The 15349-nt window shown below is 49.3% G+C and overlaps 1 protein-coding gene across 6 annotated transcripts; it reads left to right on the forward strand.

Moving 5' to 3' along the window:
- The first annotated feature begins 465 nt into the window (after positions 1–465).
- UBL7 (ubiquitin like 7) lies at positions 466–13865 on the forward strand. 6 transcript variants are annotated; one of them, XR_003507392.1, is made up of 12 exons: positions 466–543; positions 1882–2094; positions 3669–3788; positions 7167–7249; positions 8014–8098; positions 8599–8656; positions 9378–9511; positions 9768–9817; positions 10054–10221; positions 11011–11133; positions 11369–11559; positions 12740–12905. XR_003507392.1 is itself a non-coding variant. In XM_027521209.1 (11 exons), the coding sequence occupies exons 1-11, from the start codon at positions 504–506 to the stop codon at positions 13751–13753; spliced, it is 1212 nt and encodes a 403-aa protein (XP_027377010.1). In that variant the 5' UTR covers positions 466–503; the 3' UTR covers positions 13754–13865. The 6 variants fall into 6 exon arrangements, 4 of the variants coding, with proteins under 4 accessions (XP_027377010.1, XP_027377013.1, XP_027377011.1 ...); XR_003507393.1 differs by having other exon boundaries at positions 11369–11530; XM_027521209.1 differs by lacking the exons at positions 11369–11559; positions 12740–12905 and adding an exon at positions 13616–13865.
- The last annotated feature ends 1484 nt before the right edge of the window (positions 13866–15349 follow it).

The raw sequence follows: 15349 nt of genomic DNA on the forward strand, positions 1-15349 counted from the left end.
TTACTCCTGGCGTAACCTGCGGACTCTGCATGGGTGCCAGGACATTGCGGGAATCGCGGGGCTGTAAACATCATACCTGGAACCCACCTGTCAATGCAGGAGACAAAAGAGACGCCGGTTCGATCGGGAAGATCCCCTAGAGGAGGGCGTGGCAACCCACTCCAGTATTCTTGCCTGGAGAATTTCATGGACAGAGGGGTCTGGCGGGCTGCAGTGCGTGGGGTCGCAAAGAGTCGGAAAGGACCGAAGCCACTTAGCACGCGCGCACACAAACCTCACGTCAGACCCCGTTCCGGTGACCTGCGCCTTGGAAGACTGAGTGATACATAACGCTATCACGCGAAAGCGCGGAGACACCCTCGCGCCCCCATTTTCAAACTGCGGAGTAGCCACACCCCCGGAAACCGGAAGCTTTACAACTAGCTTCCCCTTGCCGGCCAGCTATTTATAAAGGGGCGGGGGGTGGGTGGTGGGGAGCCGCCTCAGGAACTGCAACTCCCAGAATGCAGCGCGGAGCTTCCGGTTTCCGGCGAGAGGACCTGAGTGAGTGTTTACACCGGCGGCCCTGCGGCCGGGTTCCTTCCGCGGGACGGGTGAGGGCGCTGGGTCCCGGGCCGCGCGGGATCGACCTGTGGTGACTAGTTAGCTGGTTCTGTGGGAGTGGTGGGGTCGTCACCCAAGAGATAGTGTCCCTGTCGCAATATTAACTATCAGTGACCTTGGGCCGCTGACTTCACCTTTCTAGATCTCGGTTTCTTCGGCTGTAATATGTAGATGATAATGCCTGTCTCAGAACAGTTGTGAGGATTAAATGATATATAGTATATTAAAAGATCCATTTCCTTCCCTGCCATCAACCTGGAGATGGAAGGTTTGAGGGTGCCTTAGGATCTGCTGCACAGCCTCAAAGCCTTTTCTTTCCTCTTCCGAAGAAGCCACTTTGGAAGCAATAATGATTCTAACAAGGGCTTGTCTTGTCTTATTTCTCCCAACTGCCGGGTTTCTGATTCATTTTCTTGGTACCCATAAATACCGGGCATTGAGTCAATAAAGACAAAAAATTCTAGTCTTTGCTTTCAAGCCTCTAAGAATGAGATGCAGAGACGATTGAGAAGTAAATAGTATAGATATTTGTAACCCTTTGTCATGAGGGAATGTGACAACAACAGAGGGGGGAGAGAGAGAGAGAGAACAGAGGAGGTTGTGTCTGAGTTGCTCTTGATCGGAGTTTGCTTAGAGAGGGAAGAGGGAAGAGGAGTTACATGCAGAGTTAGCAGTTGAGCAGAGTGGGGGAGAGCTTTGTTTTGAATCCAGGCTGGGTGGGGGTGGACTTAAGTGTTGGGAAGGGTGGGGCAGCCCAGAACTCTTGAGAGGGGAAGGCTGGTAGAGAGAACAGATGTGAATGTTTTTGACAGGCTGTGGTGTTTAGACTTATTCACAGAAGTAATTTGATTTCTAAACAGAGGAGTGTATTGATCATATCTGCATTTTAAAATGATGAGTGGCAGCATGGATATTTAACACGGAGAAGCAGGAGGCAGGGAGCTTCTGGTAAAGTTGTTTTGGTTAAAGCAAAAGTTCATGAAGAAACACGGAGTGTATATAAAGGAGAGGGTTGGATGATCTCATTTGAACCTCACAACGCTCCTGTTAGGTGGGATGGCATTTTTATGTCCACTGTAAAGCCAAAGAGGCTTAGAGAGCTGAAGTTTCCTGCTGCTATAGAATGAGTGAAAAGAGGACCTCAGATTCTAGTTCAGGCCTCCTGATGCTGCATCCTGAGCTTTTCCAACAGTCACAGAGAATTCTCCTTCAACCCCTTGGTGGGGTGGGGGTGGTGTAGGTCTGTCCTTTAACCACTGAGGCTTTGTTGCTTTACAGGGAGAAAGAGAGAGCGCGAAAGAGAGAGGATGTCTCTCTCAGATTGGCACCTGGCGGTGAAGCTGGCTGACCAGCCACTTGCCCCCAAATCTATTCTTCGGTTGCCAGAGACAGAGCTTGGAGAATACTCTCTGGGGGGATATAGTATTTCATTTCTGAAGCAGCTTATTGCTGGCAAACTCCAGGAGTCTGTTCCAGACCCTGAGCTGATTGGTGAGTCTCTGTGGACTGGGGATGGGCTTCTGCTCTGATTTCTTTTGGGGGAGAATCATTCTGGAATCATAAGGGTAAACTAAGAGTTTGGGATTTGTTGTCTTATAATGTAAACACCGGGCTGCCCTGGTGGATCAGTGGTAAAGAATCTGCCTACCTATGCAGGAGTTGAGGGTTCAATCCCTGGGTGGCAAAGATCCCCTGAAGAACGAAATGACAACCCAATCCAGTATCCTTGCCTGGGAGATGCCATGGGAGGGGGAGCCTGATGGGCTACAGTCCATGGGGTCGCAAAAGAGTCGGAAACGACTTAGAGACTAAATGAAAACAAATGTTAACACTGCTTGAAAGTGATTGTTGTTAGGTGAATAGAAACAAATCATATAATAAAACTGTTGGCTGCCATTTTAGTTGTACAATATACTGAACTACTTCATCACAGCATTCCTTAACTATGACATTCTTTGAAAGAGCAAGAACTTGGGTTGGAAGGAGGTGCTGGCAAGGGAAAGGCCCTTAGTATATAGCATTTGAGGTAGGTCTTAAGGGACGGTTAGAAGGATTTTTGGTTGGTTGGTTGGTTAGAGGGAAGGCAGTGAAAAAGGAGAGATGGCAAGGGCATTCTAGTGGAGGAAGAAGGAATTTAAATATAATTTCTTTCTCTTTTTTATTTTTGACTATGCTGTGTGGCGTGCAGAATCTTTGTTGCCTGACCAGGGATCAAACCCTGGACTCCAGCATCACTTTCAGAAAGTGAATATAATTAAATTATATTATTAATGCAATGGCATATAAACTAGAAAAATGGTATAAACTGGCAAAAAGTTTATTTTCAGTCATGCATGCTAAGTCTTTTCAGTTGTGTCCAACTCTTTGCGACCCCATGGCCTGTAGCCCACCAGGCTCCTCTCTCCATGGGACTCTCCAACCCAGCTGGAGTGGGTTTCAGTGTCTTCCTCCAGAGGATCTTCCTAATCCAGGGATCGAACTCACGTCTCTTAAGTCTTCTGCACTGGCAGGCGGGTTCTTTACCACTAGTGCTACCTGGGAAGCCGTATATTATTAATGCAATGGCATATAAACGGGCAAAATGGTATAAGCTGGCAAAAAAGTGTTTTTAGTCCTAAAAACATGGGGTTCATTCTTTTTTATTGTTACATCTTCCCATTCATTTAAATGGTGCAGTCTCCATGATGTTAAGCTCTAGAGTTTTCCTGTGCATAGATTCTGTATTTTATCAATTTGCTCTTGTAACAATTGTTATTAAAATGTATTTATTTATTTTCAAACTTTATTTATTTTGTATTGGGGTCTAGTCCATTAACATTGTTGTGGTAGTTTCAGGTGAACAGTGAAGGGAGTCAGCCCTACATATATATATACATGTATCCATTTTCCCCAGGGCCCACTCCCACCCAGGCTGGCAAAATGTATTTATTAAGTAAGAGTACCGTTTAAAGCATATATCATTCTCTAGCTATCTGTCCAATCAAGATAAGGTTCTTAGGGGACAAAAGTCATTTAAATTATTATGAAGAGTAAAATATAAATAAATGGTTCTTCCCCCCGCCCAGATCTGATATACTGTGGCCGGAAGCTAAAAGATGATCAGACCCTTGACTTTTATGGCATTCAACCTGGATCCACAGTCCATGTCCTGCGCAAGTCCTGGCCTGAGCCTGACCAGAAACCGGGTGAGTGTTGGCTCTTAGACAGGCAGAGCTTCTGAAATATCTGCAAGGGAAGGAGGGTCTGTGTGTCCTTGAGGCAAGGGCCTGGGGGGAACATAGGGGAGATCTACTGAGATGATAATAAAGGATATCTTTATCATTTGTTGGATTAGACACATTGATGAACAGTGTAATTTTTATTTTCTTGCTGCCAGTGGCCACTAACAGTGCCTTCTGTTAGTGGGATGGAGAGTATGTATCTATTTAAATTCCTTTAGGGCAACAGTTTGTTTCTCAGCAAACCTTGTATTTTTTGGTTATTTTTGTTGTCATTAGAAAGAAGCTGAAAACTCCTTGCCCTTTAAATGTTATGGTGTGTTCTCATGTGCGCAAATCTTCCCACAAACTGCCTCAGGCGGGTGGTTTGTTCAGTCACCTCACTCCTGCTAATTTATCTTCCCGGAGTTTGAGAATATTCAAGTAGTATGAACGTAGCTCTTGGAGGAAACATACAAAGCCTCTCAGGCCTTTCTGACTTACTGATAAAAGGTGCTGCTTGGAATTCATAATTTAAATTTCACATCTGTGTTTTAAAAGCCTCCCTGAGGATAAAGCTAAGCTGTGTAGGAGATTAGCTTTGTTAAAAATGGGCAGTTTGGCATATTTTAATAATCTTCACAATTGCTGTGACTGGTTATCAGCTTGAAATTCTCCCTCTTTTCAATTCTAAACATAAAGGACAAAAAGATCTTCTTTTGTACCCTGATGGGAAGTGAGAAAGAGAAAGGCAGTCTCTGGTATCCAGGGGCTGGCCTGGGCTTCAGCTAGGCCTTGAATCGTGAACAATTTCACAGGTCACCAGCATTTACAAGGCTGCTCACTCTGGGGCTGTAACGGATCCAGATAAAAACAAGATTTCTTTTCATTTCTGAACAGAGCCATAAACCTGCACATTGACCAACCACAGAAATGACCAAATAACCCTCTATCCTGCCTATTAGGAGTGACTGCTGTTTCTTCACCAATTTCAGCTTTCATCTTGCTCTAGTTTTCCTTCCTTCTAGATAAGAATTATTAAGATACCTAATCATAAAATCACCCCCACTTCTTGACAGCCTCCAATTCACAACAAAACACTGCTTCTTTAAACTTCCCCCACCGAGTCCCCTAACTAAAGCCCACATCCTCTGAGTCCCTTCTAGCGTGCTCTTGTTGAGATGCCCCGTGGTTCTGGTGGTACGCGTCCCCTCTGTAAGAGCAGTAACACACCTTGCACAGCTGCAGGTGTGCCCCTCTGGTCTTTGGCTGGAGGGGATTGACAGACGGAAAGGAGCATTTGTTGCTTCTTCCAGCCAGATTGTTGCTGTTTGATATCTCATTTAATCAAGTGGCTCAGCAGGTCAGGTAACAGTATTAGCATTTTATACATGAAGAAAAAGAGAGTTAGAAAGATATTCATTCAAGGTCATCTGCTTAGAAAAATGAATGCAAAAGCTGGGATGTGAATCCAGATTTTCCTGGCTCAAGAGTATTCTTTCCACTGGGCTGGCTGCCTCCCACTTCCAAAGGATGAGATTAGCTCAGAGACATTAAGAGACAACCTGTAACTCTTAGCTGATTATGAGCTTAAGATTTCAAGTCCTTTTTATCCCCTGGAAATTTATTTTTGAAACAAACGGACTTTTTATTCGGAGGTGAAAATAAACTTTTAGATTTGCAAAGACATTTTTGTGGTGGCATTTTAGATATTTTATCCTTGAGTGTCCTTTCAAAAGGAAGCACATTTCTTTATCTTCCACCAGATTAGATCCTGTAGGAGGAGAAAAGTGTCAGTTGCTTCCTTCCCACCTGGATCCCTTTGGTGGTTCTCTGCAGAAGGTTGCACATCCCTTTAGGATCTCACGTAGGCCTGCTGTTTGAGCAGGGGTGTGTACCCTGGGCTCCAGCATAGAAACAGCTTAGTGTTCTTCGAAGCACCTCATGCTTGTATTCTCCCAAGCCTTTGCGCTTGTTCTCGTTTAGGCCTATAGCACCTCTTCCCCTGGTCACTGTCTGTTCTACCTTCAATACTCTTCTCAAACGTTCTCTCCTGGGGCTGTGGGCCTCCATGTGCCTAATGCCCTCACTGTGGTCCATGTCTCTGTTGTGGAAGCCCTTAGCATGGTATTTGGTAATTGTGTGTATGTGTCTTTGAGTCTGTCTCATTTCTGCTCCTGTCTTTAAGAGTTCCCTGATGGCAGGGACTCTTACTTTTTACATTCCTGTGCCTTGCACAAAACAAGATTCACTCCAAAAGCGTGGAGTAAATGCTTAGCACAAATTTGTTTAACGAATAAGCCAGGTAACTTACTTCAGGTGAATATTTTTCAAGAGACAACCCTCATGATTAGAACAATAGGTAAGGGTGTGGTTGCCACACAGAACCCCAGGGGTGCCATTCTCTTTTTACTTTGGAAATCATGCCTTTGGAGTTGAGCAGTGCAAGGCCACATAATCACAAGTAGCCTTCTTGGGTGAGGGTCACCACACTTTTAAAAGTGTGATCCAGGGTGGACTTCCTGCCTACTCCCCCTTGTTTTACCGGAATTTCTATGAAATGGGCGGATGTCCTAAATCTATGAAATGGGCGGATGTCCTAAATAGTAAAGTGACCAACTAAAACTAAGAAAACTGCTAGACTTTCCCATTTGTATGAGTCATAACGTCCAAAGATCAAAAAGGAACTTTGAGTTCTAGTGACATGCTTGTTTTTGGACGTGTGATGAAAGTTTGTTCAGAAGCCTAGAGGTACAATGTTGTCTTGGTCCTTCTTGTTATTTGTTTTTTTTTTTTTTTTTAATCAAAATAATATTACAGAGGCCTGAAAGAAAATACCCAGGAGAAACCAGTTACCCTCCCGATCCTGTCACCTTGGCTTGTTCCCGTCCAGCCTTGGCCCACACGCACACTGACATCTCATAAAGTTTTACTAGAGAACACCCATACAACTTTATGTTCTATTTCTTTCTCTTAACATATTGTGTCAACATGGCTCCATATTGTTCAGATGGCTTGCAGCACTTATTTTAAATCACTGCACAAAAGTCTACTGAGTTCATTATACCCTCCTCCTTTCCAAGTGTGAAAAGTCTAGAATTCCTGCAGTGGGATGTTGATCAGAACAGTCTTTTTCCTAAGGTAAGAGTCTCCTCTGCTAGAACTTGAATTTGTTTATCTACCAAAGAGACTTAAAAAGAGAGTGCAGTTTTCATGTGTGTGGTGTAGCTTTTTTTGATGGATGCCCATTCTTAGTGGGGTGAGGAGGGAAGAGAACCCGTGCCTGGACTCTGGCTGAAGCGATGCTCTGTGTCTGTGGCAGGGGTGAGGCCCTGGTCATAGGGTAACTGAGTGTCTCATCCCCAGAACCTGTGGACAAAGTGGCTGCCCTGAGGGAGTTCCGAGTGCTGCACACTGCCCTGCACAGCAGCTCCTCCTACAGGGAGGCGGTGAGTGTGTGCTGAACCCTCTGTGAGACTCCTGGCAGGCCTGCTGGAGAGGGGTGATGCAGAGAGGGAGCCGGAAGCTGGTTGCCATGGCTCCTCAGAGTTATTGGGGAGGTTTCGCCATGTCTGTGGGTCCCAGTCGAACCCTGTCTTCCCCCAAAGAGGCTCTCAGCTAGGCATTGTTGATTCCCTCTAATGATAGTGATACAGCCTCTCCTGATATTGGCCTCATGGAATGAATATAGTTACAGTCAAAGGATCCGTATGCTGTTTCTGCTGGGCCTTATTCTTTGGCTTGGACTGAACTGCTTGCCCACCGCTCCTTCCCAGGATCCCCTCGCTGGGAAAATGCACTGTTGACTTTCCATAGGAGAGTTGATAAGCAAGATGAAGACAGCTGCAAACTCCCAATATATATAAATGAAAAATGATAGTTGTTTGGAGATTGAAAAGGACTTTTGAAATCTAGAGAAACCTTTGTTATTGGGCTTATAATAAGAGCTTTTGTTGTGAAAGCATTAGAACTAGAAATGGGGGTAAGGACCATAGATTGAAGGCTTATTGTGATCTTGCTTTTATGCTGTTTCCCCTCCAGTAAGCCATGATCTCAGAGAAAAAAAGAGGTTCATCTCTTCCCTGGGGCTATTGTTCCAGTATGGTGGTGTGTGTGCAAGCACTTAGAGGAAGGAAGTACTTCAGCTGTGTGTGGGTATTTCTGAGTGCACCGAGCTAGTGGGAGTGCTCAGCTCCCCCCATTTCTCCTGCAGGTCTTTAAGATGCTCAGCAATAAGGAATCTCTGGATCAGATCATTGTGGCCACCCCAGGCCTCAGCAGTGACCCCATTGCTCTTGGTAAGTGCAAGGCTGAACTGAAGGAAATAGGAACTGTTGAAGAAGGAGAAGCCAGGAGGAGGCAGTTACCTTAAAGAAGCTTTGACACTTCATGTGAAGATTCGCTGGTCTTGTGGCAGGAGGCAGAGTAATCCAGATGTGTTCCATATACCCAACCCTCCAAGAACTGCAGCCCCACAGAGAAATCGTGGCCTAAGTAACACCAGAAGTGAGACTGTGAGGAAGACATGTGAGGGCAGCAGTTAGCCCAAACCACAGCAGTCAGGGAAGCCTTCCTGCGCACCTTGATGGACAAGGGGAGAGCCTAGAGACACGGGGAAAGAGGCTGGGGTGCTGTGCACAGGATGTAGCCTCCGTGCAGGGGCCTGGGGAACAACATGAAGAGCACGTGGGTTGTGCTGCTGGCACGTTGTTGCCCCACTTTCCACGCATACCCCTGTTAAGCTGGTTGCCTCAAGCCCTCTCCACTGGATCTGGCTAGATGTCCTGTTTTCCTTCAGGGGTTCTCCAGGACAAGGACCTCTTCTCTGTCTTTGCTGACCCCAACATGCTTGATACGTAAGTATACCCGTCTTACTAAGGGCACTTTTTCTCTCCTCATGGTCGGGCCAGAAGCCTAATGGTCGCCCTGGATTCTGCTCTTGGAGCCCATCCCCCAAATCTCTCTTCTGAATGTGTCAGGAGGTAGGGAGGAGCCAGGGCTGGAGGAGGGGGTGGGGGTGGGGGGAGGTGAGGACAAAGCCCAAGGGCAGGGGCAGACAGAGGTGGGGTGAAGCAGCGTCCTAAGGGAGGTGGCTTTGCAGGCCAGGCTCAGTTTAGATCTCATTCAGTAGATATTAGGGAGACTGTGAAGGATTTTAAGCTGGGAAAGAAATAGGTGCATACGTCCCAAAATTTTAGAGTTGGAAGGGAAAGTAGAGGTTATGTCCCTTTATCTTCAAGTGAAGAAAACAGCCAAACCCTCGGGAGAGGAGGGACCACTCAAAGACTTCCCAGTGAAGTGGTGTTGGAGTCAAGACAGGAGACTACCCCTGAGCCTCTGGGCTGTGCGTGTCCCATCATGCATTGCCAGAGAGGAGAGTGAAGCATCTGTGAGGGCCCCAGGGTAAGGCAGAGCAGCAGGAAGACATGCCGCCTGGAGGGAGGTGCTGAAGACTGGGAAATTTAAGGACAAGCAGGGGTGACTTGACTGTTAGGAGGGGCGCCCAGAATTCCTGTCAAGCCCAAGGATGCTCTTTCCTTCTTAGTCACCCTTGAGTTTCTTCCTGCTCCATCTCAGGTTGGTGCCTGCTCACCCTGCCCTGGTCAATGCCATTGTCCTGGTCCTGCACTCGGTGGCAGGCAGCACCCCAATGCCAGGGGCCGACTCCTCTTCCCGGGGCATGCCCTCCAGCGCCTACCGGGACATGCCAGGTGAGCCTCTGGACTGCGGGATGCAGGCCCCTGGGGAATGGGCGGTGGCCCAGGGCTTTGCTTTACTCGCAGCTATGTATAGTGCTGGCAGAGGGTGTTCCTTGGGAACTCTGGGTTTGAGTCAGGGAGAGCATCTGTCCTGTAATTTTCCAGGGGAGAGATGAGAACATGAATTTGGAGTAACTAGTGCCGAGACGCTGGAGCAGCACCTGTGCCTTCCTGTTCCTCCTCCTGAAATCTGTCCTTCCTTCTCCAGGTGGCTTCCTGTTTGAAGGGCTCTCTGATGATGAGGACGACTTTCACCCAGTAAGTGACGGGCTGCCCGCCATTTGGGGGAGATGGTGCTGGGGAGGTGCCCTCCTCAGGACCTGGCACGCCCAGCAGGGGGTGGTCAGAGGCCCTGTGGGGGCCCAGGTCCGCCACACTATTGCTGTGACCCTGGCAGCCTGGGGAGTCTCCCCAAGAACTGTTCTTGGAGCAGGGGTGGGGTTCTGAAAACCACTCAGGGCTTCCCCCCTGATCTGGGCACCTCCCTTGTCCAGAGTGCCAGGTCCACGCCCTCAAGCAGCACCCCCAGCTCCCGCCCAGCTTCCCTGGGGTACAGTGGAGCTGCTGGGCCCCGGCCCATCACCCAGAGCGAGCTGGCCACTGCCCTGGCCCTGGCCAGCACTCCGGAGAGCAGCTCTCACACGCCGACTCCTGGTACCCAGGTATGGAGAGAGGGTGGGAAGGTCCAGGCCAAGCCCCCAGGTATGGAGAGAGGGGTGGGAAGTCCAGGCCGAGCCCCCAGGTATGGAGAGAGGGGGTGGGAAGGTCCAGGCCGAGCCCCCAGGTATGGAGAGAGGGGTGGGAAGTCCAGGCCGAGCCCCCAGGTATGGAGAGAGGGGGTGGGAAGGTCCAGGCCAGGCCCCCAGGTATGGAGAGAGGGGTGGGAAGTCCAGGCCAGGCCCCCAGGGAGAAGGGCCCAGTGGTAGAGTGGGTTTACCTTTGCTGATCCTTGTGCTCCATCTGCTTTGATCTGAGCTCTACCTGGAGCCCCAGTGGGTTTCCCACTGCAGCTCAGGCGACCTCCCCTCACCTGCCTTTAGGCTCAGAAGTCTGGGGCTCATCCTAGGCCTGACTGACTCTTCTCAGCAGTTGGAAGAACCTCATGTCGCATAATGGTTCCTTACTTATTCCTGAAAGTGGCCAGGCGTATATCACAGGCTTAAGCATTCCTGGTGATAGTCACTCCAGCCAGCAAAGCCGTCTTTCCTCTGCCAGTATGGGTCCTAGGCTCGGTCAGGGGTCCCATTCCATCTCCGTGGAGCAAGAGAGTACAGAACCCTTCCTGCGCACATAGAGAGCTTTAAGGTGGCTCTGTGGCTGTCTCCTGCTGGCCCCTGCTGGGAGGCAGTGGTGAGGCACGCAGGGCACCGTGGGGTGATGTGACGGCAGTGGGTGTGTGCTGGGAGACTGGGGTGGCTCTGAGGGTGGCACTGACCATGGTCTGTCTCTAGGGCCACTCCTCAGGGACCTCCCCAATGTCCTCCAGCGTCCAGTCAGGGACGCCCATCACCAACGATCTCTTCAGCCAAGCCCTGCAGCATGCCCTGCAGGCCTCGGGGCAGCCCAGCCTTCAGGTCAGTCTTCCCCCTTCTGATGTTCACATGGCTTCTTTGGTATTTTGGATGCTGAGCTTTCCTCTGTCCTCCGGAGGCCCGTTCCACTTGGCCTGCTTTGCTGCAGGAACAGCTGGGGCGTGGCAGCGTGACAGGAGAGGGTGCTCCCAGCAAGGGCGGGTGTCCCTGCAGCTTCCACTCCTGCACCCAGTGCCCATGGCCTGGCTCCACTGACCGCCTGGCTTGGGTATTTCAGTGGCTGTTTCAGTTGAGGAGTCATTCGTCCATCCTGTGAGCATTGACTGAGCCTTGAGCCTGTCTGGTCCAAGCTTGGTCCAGCTCCTGGGATAGTGATGAGCCAGTCCTCATTCCCGCCATGGAGGGGCGCCAGACAGTCACTGAACTGAGGAACAACAGGGTGAGAAGCTGGCCCAGGCTTGAGGTCAGGTAAAACTTTTCTGAGAAAGTGGTTTTGTACCTACTGTCAAAGAATTATTTAAGGTTAGCCAGGCAGAGAAGGGGATGTTTGGTTGAGGGGATGTGGTGTCCCGGCAGAGGCAGCTACCTGTGTGAGCGAATGTGGAGGTACACAGGACAGATTGGCAAGAGCAGAGGCAATATCCACGATGAAAGATCCTGAGATGGGGCCAGAGTAAAGCAGAGCAGAAGCCGGAGTGTGAGGGCCTTGAGTGCCTGCGTAAGGAGATGAGGCCTGTCCGGCGGTCACCAGGGAGCGATACCATCCCCCCTGCCTCGTGGAACACAGAAGCTTAGCTAGCAGCTACGTGTGTGACCCAGGGGTTCACATTTTATTGCACGCCTCTGTGCACAAGCTGTTTGCTTTACTCTCTTTTGTTTGCTGCTAAGCCTGGGGCATGAACGTCATTTCTGGAACTGGTCCACGGTCATGAACTGGTCCAGGTCATTAAATGACAGGGACAGGGTCCGGCCCATGTGGTTCTCACTGCCCCATGTGGCTCGGTGGACAGTGAGGGGAGCAGGAGCAGGACCTGGAGACAGTTGGTCTTTTTGGTTCCTTCATCATCTGCAGCCTGATGCTTGTTCATTCTGCTCTTCAGCTCAGAAATCTTTATGTCTCCACCTGGCCTGTAAACGAAACTTGAGGCGGTTTCTGTGGTTTTCTAAAACTCCTCCACATCCTCACCCTTGCTTGCCTGCTTCTTTGAATTTGCATTTCATCATCACTGCCTTCTCCTTCCCACAGTGTGAACACATCCTTTTCCCTAAGGTGCGTACTTCCTCTTTCATGAGTCAGAGATATTGAAAACACTAAATTTCTTTAAATCCATATAGAAGGTCATTCATAGCTGAAAGTCAAAAAATCAAGGAACCATTGTATAAAGAGCAACATATATTTTGAGTTCATAAATGTGAAAATTTCTGCAAAGCAAAGCAAAGCAAACCAACGTACAAAAAGAACAAGCGAAGTCTGAAAGCTGATCACAAACCAGAAAGAAATCTGTAACGCAGACCAGACAAAGGGCAAAACCTCCCTGAATTGAAGTTCTAGTGATTTAGGACCAACAGCTCTGTAGAAAAGCAGGCAAAGGATAGTAACAGACTGTTCACCAAGAAGGAAGTACAGATGGCCTGTAATTCTTTGCAGTCCCATTGCTCGGAATTTATCCCGGAGATGTATGTGCATGCAGAGGGTGACATTTGTACAGAACCAGTCACCACAGCGTTTCTATAACGGCAAAGACTAGAAGCTGCCCTCCTGTGGTACATTTCAGGACATCCACAAGCGTTTTCTATGATACCTTAATATGATAGGAAAAAAGGAGCGATAATAAGAAAAGGGTAAGTATAGGAATGTGTATTTATATTTCCTCAAAGAAAATAAAGTAGGTTATCAGGAATGGGGGAGACGAGTAGATGAGTGTGAGACTTTTCACAGTGTGGTGTTGGTGGTTTAGTCGCTCACTTGTGTCCGACTCTTGCAACCCTACAGGGTGTAGCCCACCAGGCTCCTCTGTCCATGGGATATCCCAGGCAAGAATACTGGAATGAGTTGCCATTTCCTTCTCCAGAGGATCTTCCTGACCCAGGAATCGAACCCGGGTCTCCTGCATTGCAGGCAGCCTCTTGTAGTGCAGGTGGATTCTTTACCAACTGAGCCACCAGGCACTGTGTATCATACTAAAACAACAAAGTAATTTAAAAGTGTGTGTGTGTGTGTGTGTATAGATACAGCAGAGAAAGAAAGTAATCTTTTGAAATTTAGACATTGTATACTTTATGCTTTTTCTTTTTGATCTTTATGATACATTTTCCCCTTTTTTTTTTGGAAAAACTTTTAATTTGTTCCTTAAACTCTCAGGCCTCTCCATAGACCTCTTCCACAGTCCACAGACCTTGATGTGCTGTGTTGTATGGAACCTCATGTCAGCAGCTTTCCTGGAGGAACACACCTTCTGCTAGAGGTGAACAAGTCTCTGTAGGATCCTTACTGACCTCTCCTCCCTGTCCTGTCTTTCTGCAGAGCCAGTGGCAGCCCCAGCTGCAGCAGCTAAGGGACATGGGCATCCAGGACGATGAGCTGAGCCTGCGGGCCCTGCAGGCCACCGGGGGGGACATCCAGGCGGCCCTGGAGCTCATCTTTGCCGGAGGAGCCCCGTGAACTCCCTGTTCCACCTGAACCCCCAGCAAACTGCTAAGGTGGCTGCCCATGGGAAGCACTCTTGAAGGTGCCCCGTCTCTACTCGCCCCAATACACCTGATGGTCGACCTTCTGTTTTGTTCATTGTGTGGCCTTTCTGGCTGATGTGAGTGGGTAGAGGTGGTGGTGGGGCAAGCGTGGTGTGTGCGTTCTGGTGCCATGGCATCAGCTGGGCCCCGGGTGGAGAAGCTGAAATCTGTGTCCCGAGATGCCGCGTGATGCCCACACTGGTGTTTTGGCAGAAGTTTCCAGTGATAGCCTCCAGGCCCTTTGGTGCTCTGGGTGTGGCCTCCTCCGAACGTGCCCAGGGACTGCTGCCCAGTCTCCAGGGTGGCTGCTGTGTTACGGCTGTGGCCAGAAGAGCCTTGTGCTCCTGGGATGACCAGTCTGAGGAATGGCCGAGTGGAAGCTCACCCCCTCATCCCCCGCCATTGCTCCCTCTCCCAAAGGCTTGTGAAAGATTCCTTGTCCCTCTCCTGGCCAGTCTCACCATGCACTCTGATGCCCGCTCTGTAATGATGCCGGGATCCAGGCCTCAGAGCCATGCCAGGAGGCAGGGCCCATGTCTCTGTCCTGAAGGCATAAATACAAGAGCAGTTAAATAACAATACTAAACAACAACACCAACACCAACAGGGCCCAGCTTTCGTGTTGCAGAGAGGGCACCAACTCCCAAGCTGCTGCTCCATCTGCCTGAGCTCTCGTTCCCCTTGGCACAGCATTCCCTGGTGCGTCGCAGACATGTCCAAGTTGAGCGAGTGGGTTTCATGTGCTTTGAATACTCTGTCAGGAAAAAACCCTTCCCTTCAGCTGGTGTTTCGGTGGGAAGTTGCTCAGAGGGCTGCTCCTGCCATGTGCCTTTGGCAGAGATTTCATCTGCAGCCTCCATGCTTATGTCATTCATCTTCTGCTTGTCACCTCATGGGACAGAAGATTTACCCCTGATTAGGACTGCCTGCTCTGTCCTTGCTTCCTCAGAACATTTACCTCTTAGCTCCCTTTCTGTCTTAAGGGACCATACAGAGCAAGCCTGCTCCCTCTGCTCTGTGAGCTGGGCTTCAGTTCAGGAGAGATGGGCTTCCCAGCTGGTGCGGTGGTAAAGAATCTGCCCGTCAGTGCACGAGAAGCGGGTTTGATCCCTGGGTTGGGAAGATCTCCTGGAGTAGGAAATGGCAACCCATTCAAGTATTCTTGCCTGGAGAATTTCATGAGCAGAGAGGAGCCTGGTGGCCTACGGTTCATGAGGTCACAAAGAGTCGGACACAATTGAGAGAATGAGCACACACAAGGAATTCACTTGCTCTTGGACATGTCCTCCTGGATTTGGCCCCTCGCAAGTCCTGTTCCTCTTTCCAGATGGCCTCCAGTCTCGGTGACACTTTACAGAGAAGTCCTTGGGAGGCTCCACTGTTCCACATGTGGTCTGAACATTGTTTGTTCCTTCCAGAAAATGGGAAGTCTCCACATCTCCCGAGAGCTAATGTTGAGGGGTGTTTGCATTGGCTGAAAGGACGCAGAGCTCGCCAGGCCTCTTCGTGCCTCACTGGTCTGCCTGGA

The sequence above is a fragment of the Bos indicus x Bos taurus genome, chromosome 21 (assembly GCF_003369695.1).
Source record: "Bos indicus x Bos taurus breed Angus x Brahman F1 hybrid chromosome 21, Bos_hybrid_MaternalHap_v2.0, whole genome shotgun sequence".
Lineage (NCBI taxonomy): Eukaryota > Metazoa > Chordata > Mammalia > Artiodactyla > Bovidae > Bos > Bos indicus x Bos taurus.

What these genes read in the sequence shown, in the direction of transcription:
- UBL7 (XM_027521209.1), top strand. Translation starts at nt 504, where the DNA reads ATGCAGCGCGGAGCTTCCGGTTTCCGGCGAGAGGACCTGA. An exon ending in ATGAGGACGACTTTCACCCA is followed by an intron (nt 9,818 to 10,053) that starts GTAAGTGACGGG and finishes TCCCTTGTCCAG; the next exon opens with AGTGCCAGGTCCACGCCCTC. An exon ending in CGGGGCAGCCCAGCCTTCAG is followed by an intron (nt 11,134 to 13,615) that starts GTCAGTCTTCCC and finishes GTCTTTCTGCAG; the next exon opens with AGCCAGTGGCAGCCCCAGCT.